At 40.7% G+C, this 9,203-nt stretch overlaps 1 protein-coding gene across 1 annotated transcript; it reads right to left on the reverse strand.

The window, feature by feature from the left end:
- Positions 1–614: 614 nt before the first annotated feature.
- LOC115081101 (extracellular calcium-sensing receptor-like) lies at positions 615–8,359 on the reverse strand. Its single transcript, XM_029585614.1, has 4 exons — positions 8,201–8,359; positions 7,245–8,084; positions 3,044–3,167; positions 615–1,537 (listed from the first exon to the last, which is right to left on the reverse strand). Exons 1-4 carry the CDS (start codon positions 8,342–8,344, stop codon positions 615–617), a joined length of 2,031 nt encoding a protein of 676 aa, XP_029441474.1. The 5' UTR covers positions 8,345–8,359.
- Between the last annotated feature and the right edge of the window lie 844 nt (positions 8,360–9,203).

Genomic DNA, 9,203 nt, shown 5'->3' on the forward strand with positions numbered 1-9,203 from the left:
GACCCTGCAAGTTCTTTGGCTTGCTGATTTAAAAACAAAACAACAAAAAAAAACTGTTGGCAGAAATTAGGTTTGCACATGCAAGCTCAAATATATGATTGATGGTGCATCATGCTCCCTGTCTGACCTTATTCATATCAAATCTAAAAACCCACCTTTTTGAAGCTGCTTTTATATTGTAACCACCTGATTAACCTTCTAGCAACCTTATTGATTTAACCATTTTCTTAATAAATAAAATTCCCAAAGTCTCTTTTCCATTGTTTGTGTCTTGATTAGATTGTAAGATCTATGGAGGAGGGACTATTTCTTATGGGGTAGATTTTAAAAAGCATTTACTCGAGCAAAACTGGTTTTTGCTCGAGTAAATACACTTTACTCAAGTAAGTGGGCTTTTCAAAATTGCTACAATATATGCCATTGAATTGTCCATAGGATTTACTCAAGTAAGTGCACTTTACTCGAGTAAATAGCTTTTGAAAATTGCTACGATAGTATGTCACATTTACATGCGTAACTCCTTTGAAAATGACCCCCTATGTGTTTTGTCCAGTGATGTGTATGTTGAATAGTGCTCCGAAGTGATAAGTAGTAGTGATGGGGGTACAATAGAATTACTCTGCCTTTTTGAGGCTCCCTGTGGCTTTCCCCATTAGGAATTCCTTGGTGTTCATGTCTGGTCTGATTAGGATGATATAACATTTGGGGAAGAATATACAACCCAACAAGCCAGCACTGGATGACAAAATTGCAAATATTTCCACAGCCACTGTGTATTTCCCTCTTGTGCTTAGGTAAGCAGGGATGAAAGAGAGCCAGACAGCAATGAATATAAGCATACTAAAGGTGATGAACTTAGCCTCATTAAAGCTGTCGGGCAACTTTCTAGCTAAGAAGGCTACAATGAAGCTGAAAGTAGCTAAAAACCCCATGTATCCCAGCATGCACCAGAATGCAGTCACAGACCCTTCATTGCATTCAATTATTATCTTTCCTATCTGGGATTTCATGTTCATTTGGGAAAATGGGGGAGCCTTGATCAGCCAAGTGACAGAGATAAGGACTTGGACCAGGCTGCAGGAGAGCACCAGGGCGTTGGGAAGTCGTGGTCCCACCCATGACCTCAGGTTGCTGTTTGGCTTGGTGGCCTTGAAAGCTATAGCCACCATGATGGTCTTGGCCAAAAGGCAGGAGATGCAGATTGCAAATACAACACCAAATGCAATCTGACGTACCATGCAGACTGGTGTTGTAGGGAGGCCAATGAATGCTAATGAGCAGCCAAAACATAGGATAAGTGCCAGTAACAGGAGGTAGCTGAGTTCACGATTGTTTGCTTTCACAAGTGGGGTGTGGCGGTTCTGGATGAAGATTGCAAGGATTGCAGCTGGCACCAGGGCTCCTAGCACCGAAGTAACTGCCAATGTCATGCCCAGGGGTTCTTGGTAGGACAGGAACTCAATGGACTTCTCCTGGCATCCGTCATGTCTCTTGGATGGCCATTGGTCATCAGGGCACTTCATGCACTCTGTGGCATCTATAGAAAGAAAATTCCAAGTGTGATTTTGATTAGTGAAAATCATTATATGAATAAAATGGGAAAGGGAGGAGCTTTCATCTCTACAGAAGCATTATCCTTTCCCAGCTACTTTGTGTCATGCAACTTGTTAAGTTGCAAGTCTGAGTGGGCTGGACTCCATTAACCCTCAACCAGTACTTTAAACCGTAATAAATCACGCACAAGATGATCAGATACCTGATTCTGTGAAATGGTTTTTCAACCTGAGATTATTAAACTGGTACTGTGGTGCCTGCAATGCCATTCCAAAGCTCAGGTACTGTGGTTTATTTGCTGAAATCAGTTACTGTTCCAGTTTTTCTGCATCTTTATCTCTACAGGGTTAATCTTCAGGGCTGAGAGTGAGGTACTGAAGCCTTGGGGATCCCTGCCGACCTGTCTTACACTAATCAGAGATGGGAGTATGCCTCAGAGCCAGTGCAGCCTACACTTCCTGCTTGTGTTTTCTTTCTCCGATGGATTTTCTCCCAATAGTTGGTGACAAAAGAATGCTCATCTCTTGAACATGAGGCTTTGTGTCAAGTCACCTCAACCTAGTATGGCCTACAATATTTGTTGCCTCATTGCTGGTAAGGAAGGCCAAACAGTTCGCATATTTGTGGGCAGTTTTCCAAGGCATTTATCTGGGTACCTGGGTAAAATGGCCTGATTAGAAATTGCCTCCACCAAACAAGCAAAGCATGCACGGGTAACATGGTGCATGTACATTAATAAGCCACATTTAAAAGAGGCAGTCCTATGAACAAGCCTTAAGACTCGAAACACATCCACATACTTTAAAAACAAAACAAAACTCAGGTGTTTTTGCATTGAAGTTGGTCTCCTAATTGTATAATTTTAGCCTACTTTATTATTTATCTTTTATATACTAGCTTTATGGGCAGTTAGGATTTTGTAAAATGTTATTGATTGTATTATTTAAAGGGATTTAAAATGTATTACCTATTATTTTAGATTTGTTCTACCTTTGTATCATGTTTTTTATACTTTGGTTTTAATGTTTTATGATGTAAACCAATATGAAATTTTTATGAATATCGGTCTATAAAAAGCGAATAAATAAATAAATAAATAAAATTGCGGGAGGGGAAAAAACTGCACTTGTGGCCTTCCATTTTGAAATTGTATGTGAGCAAGTTTGCCTGCTGCCTCCCCTGATGCGTGCAGATGCTGTAAAAGCGCTCGCTTTGCACTTTGCTTTTGAAAATTTACCACAGAGGTTGTGGCATTTCAGCTTCCAGGGCCTCATCATTTCCTTTCTTTAAGATGTCTCTCCATAAGTGAGCTCAGTACTTGACTGGTGCATGTGCTTGCTGTGTGCATTTACTGGCACACGTACTTTTGTAAATATCTGCTCTACCACCATTGACTTGACCTAGACATGATCCGACATGTTACTATCAAGCCCCCTCCCTCCACTTTGCATACAAAGTTCTTTATCAGAGTGGAATTCATGGCACTCACCTATTTGGTTACTGAACTCTTCTTCGGAGCAGGGGACGCAGTCAAAGCAGCAGGCAGGTTGCCCTTCCAGAATGGCCTTCCGGAACCCAGGACCACAGCTCTCGCTGCAGGTGGAGACGGGAGCCTTAATGGAGAAAAATGTTTATTTATGTATTTGTTTATTGAGCCATATCTTTGTACACCTTAGCCACAGTGGCTCGAGGCTCGTTCCCAAAGGATTAAACAAGATATAGAAATACACAAAAATCATAAAAACCTCTATCAGAAATAAAGTACCAAACGTTACAATATGAGACAGATGCACAAGCAGTTAGTCCAGCCGATTTGACAGAAGGCTTCCAAAAAATATATTAACTCTCATCTGATCCTGGGAAGGTCTTATTAAAAAAATAAACCATGAATTGTTAGTGCCCCTGATTATCGGAAGATCATTTTCTAACCCCTGGGTGGTTGAGATCCTGTGGATGGTGAACCCCAGATGCATACAATATTAAAAATAAACCCTATTTGCAACAGTTCTCCAGGATAACAAACTTCTGAGTTTTCCAGGGTTCCCTTGGGGAAGCACAGCTTCAAGGCCCTTTTGCATGCATCACAGTTTACAAGCTCTTACATCTTTTGTAAACAGCACTGACAATCTCCTAAGTCTATGACAGCAATAAACAAGCTGTGTTTATTGTTCTTTTGTTGATAGTTGATCAAATAATTAAAAATGTTCTTTACAGCTCTCCTGATGTTAAATTCAATTTATGCACAAGTTGAAATTAATCCATTTGTGACCTTACTCTTGAAGTAAAAGTCTTTAGAATTTGTGATAGCCAATTCCTTGATAACTTCTCTTTTTCAATAACTCCAAGTGAAGAAATCGTAAACCTTCTCCCAGTCTCCCAAATTTACAATAGATTCTTCTCTCTGTCAGATCAGAAGTCCCAATTACCTAACAACATGCAAAGTCCTAATTCTCATGCCTCGTCTGAGGTCTTTTCTGTTCTCATAAATCTTCTTCTGTAAGCACCAAGTAAGCCCTCTCCTCTCAGGTCTAATGCACTTGAGTCATTAGTGAAAACTCTCTTAAAAATACCTTAATATCGCCTTCTCTCTTGTAATGGATGGAAATCCATTCCTCTGCAATTAAGCCGCGTCTCCCAAGGTTCTTTCTAGGCAAAAGACAACTCTTCCTCCTCTAGATGGTTTGAAAACTAAGCCCCCAGTAGTAATAGATTCTCTGTCCCAATAGAACAAAAATCAGAGAAAACCTTACTCAAGCAAGGCAACCAAAAAGAGACAGGAAGGGTGGAAAAATGTCCTTTTCTAAACAGAAAGGTCTCCAAAAACTCTGGACCAAGAATAGGGCCAGACACTCTGTTTCCATGCTCTTTACCCAGATCTTTGTAAAGAGAACCTTCAGAGTTCTTCTCCCAGAAAAATGAATCAAAATCAGGCCTGCAGAAAAATATGAACTAAGAATCATCATCCTAAGATGGTGGCAGGGGTTTGAAAAGCCTCCAGCATGCACCATCTCTTCCTCCACATGGGGGAGCTCAGAACCCAACCTCTATTCATTAATCTCTCTGATCTTCCCTAACAACTTAGTATACTCCTTCTGGTAAGGAAACCAAGGGTGGCTTACAATTTATCAGACAAAATTCATAAAGGGAGGGTCTTCCATATATTGGAACATGCAGGTGGGAAACTCTACATTTAACTATAAATAAAAGGCCAAGTGACCGTTTTTCAGAAGAAGAAAGTGGTGTTGGTAAGTTTTGAATGTAAATCTGTGGCAACGAGTTCAGGCTCACATTCAAGTAATAAGTGAGAACACTGTTATTTGTGTTTGGAAGAACTTAAGGACATGATGTAAAGCAGGGATGTTGAAATGGGGGGTGGTGGCATGAACAATCTTGAAGGAGGACATGCCAGCAGCCAACTGATGAAGAAAAAAATATGGCTGTGCTTTGAAGCACAACTTCAAAAACAACCTGACTGTTCTTCACAAGCGCCAAGCCTTGTAGTACACTACAGGTCACTTTACCTTCACCAGCGTGGACTCCATTGACCAGCATTTTCTGAGTTCTATTGCCCAACCAGGTTCTCACCTAACTTACAACTTTCTGTTCTATTTCTGTACCATTCAGCTTGTTTTCCAGTCTTATATGAGGACGAATGCCTACCTAGGCAACAAGCACTGGTATCTCCCTATTCAACTATGTTTTTGTCATCTCATTAAGGAACTCAATCAGCTCTGTCTGACATAAATTTCCGTTTAAGACAGCATGCCCTGTACTCTCTTTTATTTGTCAATGTTTCATATTTTCTTCCCTCTATTGATGTTAGATTGATGAGTTATATAGTTGCCTGCCTCCAGTCTTTTGGAGCCTCCGCTGACTCAAAGCAACCAAGTTGATTCCATTCAAATAATCACAAATCTAAAAGTGAATGTCAACTAGTTTAGAGAAGGTTCCTCCTCCTCATTACCTCTCAACTTTTTTTTTTTTTGCAATCATATTTCTGTGATGATATGACAGTTTTCTAACCTGTGTATAGTCTTCACTCCATATGATGGCGCTAATGTTGAGTTTGATGTCCTGGTCACCGGCTGCTCCAGAATCATAATGGCCAATATTTACATAAGCGAAGGAGCCAGTTGAAAGTGGGTGCCAGTTCAGAATGTTGTAAGAAGCTGGGGGATTGCCCTTTTGGTCAAAGAAAATATCATGGCCCATGGTGTTCTCAAAACGCACCTTCCGTATGTAATGCAGGAGCTGTGCTGAGACAAGGAGACACGTTTGCATTGGTTTTACAGTGCCAGCCTGTTTAATGGGGTTATCTCTGCCCCCTTATTTGTAAATTATATCCAGTGTATATCTAGATGGGAAACTGAAGCATTATTGGACTACAAGATTTTCTAACAACTACTGAAGTCTAGACACCTACCACACGGTTAAAATAGACCTTCAGCCCAACTGACCAAGCTCTCTGATGTATGCCATGCCTCAGAGTATAGAGAAAATATATCTGAATTTCATTTATGAAATGCAATACAGATCACTAGATGTTCCAGGTTTCAACAAAAATCCATGGACAGCTCTGAAGAGCAGTGGATTTTCCTGGGGTTGGCTGCAGACAGATAATAGTTTTATCTATTTATTTAAAAGAATGTATATACCGCCTAGTTGAGAGTTCAAGGCAGTTTACAATAAAATTCATTCATAATAACAATATTAAATAAGAATGGGATACATAAAAGAGATAAAAACAATAAAAGTACCTTTTCAACATCTTAAACGTATTTCATAGACAACAAAGTTCAAGGTGGCCTCGGAGGAAGAAATTGGACATGGGATTAATCCTTGATGCCCTTTAGCATTCTGGTCAAACTTATTGGTCCCCTAACAACTGGACTCTCTACAGGCTGTGATGCCTTTTATTAGACTACTTAAAGAAGATCCCAGTTTGTGAGTATGCTTTCTGTATGACAAGCTTCAAAGAAGCGCTTAGTCCAAGAATTTTCCAGGTGCTCGTCCATAAAGAAAGAAGAGCTCAATGTTGTTGGCTTCTTTTTGCTTAGAACAGGATAAAGACCCAGTACTTTAAAAATATTTTAAAATTAAAGATTACCTTTTTTTGTGGCTATAAGATCCAGATATTTCCAGTTGTATCCCCTGTTACTCAAGCTCGGAGGAAGTAATTTATTCAGCTAAGACAGAAACTTGTGACTCTTGAAGCCATATTCTTTCTCAAGTATCCTTGTAAAGGCATCATCACCTTTCAAAAGAATGTTTATTTTTACCGATCCACTATACTTGGAAACTTTTTTATTAGATAAAAGTGTTAGAGTTAGTTAAGTGGACTTCTATTAATTCATATGCGGTAGGCCAAGATGTTTAAGTACTATAAGTAGTAATCTCAGCTAGTTTGGTTATTCTTTATCTGAATGATTTTTTTTCACTTTTTTTCTTCTTTATGCTCACTCCCTTCTTTCTTGATAATGGGGACCGGTATTTGAACTGCTAATTCTGCATTGATCAAATAATTCTTACAAGTTTATTGTTATTGTGAATGATTTAAATTTCAATAAAAATTAAATTATATAAAAAAAAAGAAAGCTTAGGGAAATATTTACTGTATTAATGTAAAATAATGAACCGTACACGCCATGCTTTCTTAAAGATACATACCTGAAACAAATATTAGCCCATACCTGCCAAGGCGCAAAGTGTTTGATGTCACCACATGAGCCATTGTAGAACGGTCCTTCTCCAGGTTCACAGGTATACATGGCATGTAGGGCATGGGCCACTACGTACACTGCATTGTAGACATTATACACAAACCCTAGCTTTGTCATGTCAAAGAAAGGAATATCAAGAGTTCTCAGGTCTTCCTTCCCTGTGCAGAGTTTCCTTTCTCTGCTTAGTTCTTGAAAAGTGGCCTGGTCCATGCTGGGGTCAGCCCACCTGCACCCAAAAGCTTCTTCCCAAAACCGTACAACAAAGATGTCATTTGCAGTTTTGAAAGGATGAAGGTTATAGAGGTACTCTTTTAACCCTGGAATGTTGCCTGTAGGAACAGAGAGCGCAATGGTTCCTTTAAGAGTATTTAAGAACTCCTTTTCAGTAAATATTGGATAATCAGCCCAGCCATCTGTAGCAATCCAGACTTTCCCAGATATGTCACTCTTTGCAATTGCCAGCATCACTGGATAGAGATTGTTAGGGGTGGAAAAGACCACGATGACCTTGGCAGTTTTCTTCTTTACCACCTCCATGATGTGCCAGATCTTCTCTTGAGAGTAAATCAGGGGGATAACTTCATAGAAAGCTACACAGATGCCAATCTTTAGAAGCTCCTCTTTCAGCAACTGACTTCCTATCTGTCCATAGTCATTGTCCTCAGCGAGGATTCCAATCCAGGTCCAACCGAAGAAGGTGATCAACCGGGCGATGCCCAGAGACTGTAACTCATCACTTGGAGTAGTGCGGAGGAAAGAGGGAAATCGACTTTTATCACTCAGATCGGCTACAGAAGAGGCATAGCTGATCTGGAAGAATCAAAGCAACAAGATTAGTTAGTGTTTCTTCCCCTTGACAGCTTTTTATCTTTTAGAGCTAGCCATATCCAAAGGATATTCCTAACTTTGGTATCAATAATCCATACCTGTGTCATTTTATAGATCCCCAGCAGCTGAGCCATGGCTATGGACATCCGAGACTTGTCATCTCCGATCACCGCAGCCATAGGAGATGTTCCCCTGCAGGTGTAATTTGGGATGGGGTCTTTGTGTCCAGTGAGTTGCCACATTGTGCCTTGCAGTGACCTGGACTGGGTATCGCAGGAGTCGTATATCCAGAAGCCCAAGGTAATGTTGGGCAGTAGGGAGTTACTTTTGTTAATTTCATCAATTGCAAATGCCATGACATGCACATGCTGATAAAGAATTAATTGTAGCCTAAAAACAATAAAATAGTGGAATATATGTGGAAGCTAAACAAATGTATACGTTATAGATATTAGAGAGCAAGACAATAGACAGACAGATAACTCGCTAGATAGACAGATCTATAGAGGAAAGGAAGGAAGACATGCAGAGGACTTAGGTTCAGTTCTAGGTCAGGTCTTTTGCTTCTCTGTTTTATCTGGGCTGGGGAATACCGTGAAGGTAATGTTCATGGCCCCTGGGAGGAAAGAGTACCAGGCATTTCATGCCCATGAGTGCATGCTTCCCCCTCCCCCCCCCCCCAGCTGAGGGCTATTGTTGCAATGACTGGGTTAGATAAGTTGGAAGGGGATATAAAACAGGGGGGAGATGCCTAGATGGTTGTGAATGAAGGTTCATTGCACTGGATCTCAGCCACGGTTCCTACTGAGCTGGAAACTCAAAGAAGCAGGAGGAAACTGATGCTCTCCACCCCCCCCTCCAAAACAAATGAAGAGCAGGAAGCAGAGATCAAACAGGGTGAAAGGGAAGGAGGGAAGACCAGTCCAGTAGTAAACTAGAAAGTGGGAAAGAGAGAAAGAAAGAAGCCGGTTACTGCACTGAATTCCCCCCTCTCCCTTCCCCAGTAAATGGATGATCGGCCCCTCCCATAGTCTACCTGCTGCCACCGGATCTGACGACAAGGAGACTGATAGAAAGAGGAAGCCTTAAGAATGGCATGAG

Source organism: Rhinatrema bivittatum, chromosome 19, assembly GCF_901001135.1.
Source record: "Rhinatrema bivittatum chromosome 19, aRhiBiv1.1, whole genome shotgun sequence".
Classification (NCBI taxonomy): domain Eukaryota; kingdom Metazoa; phylum Chordata; class Amphibia; order Gymnophiona; family Rhinatrematidae; genus Rhinatrema; species Rhinatrema bivittatum.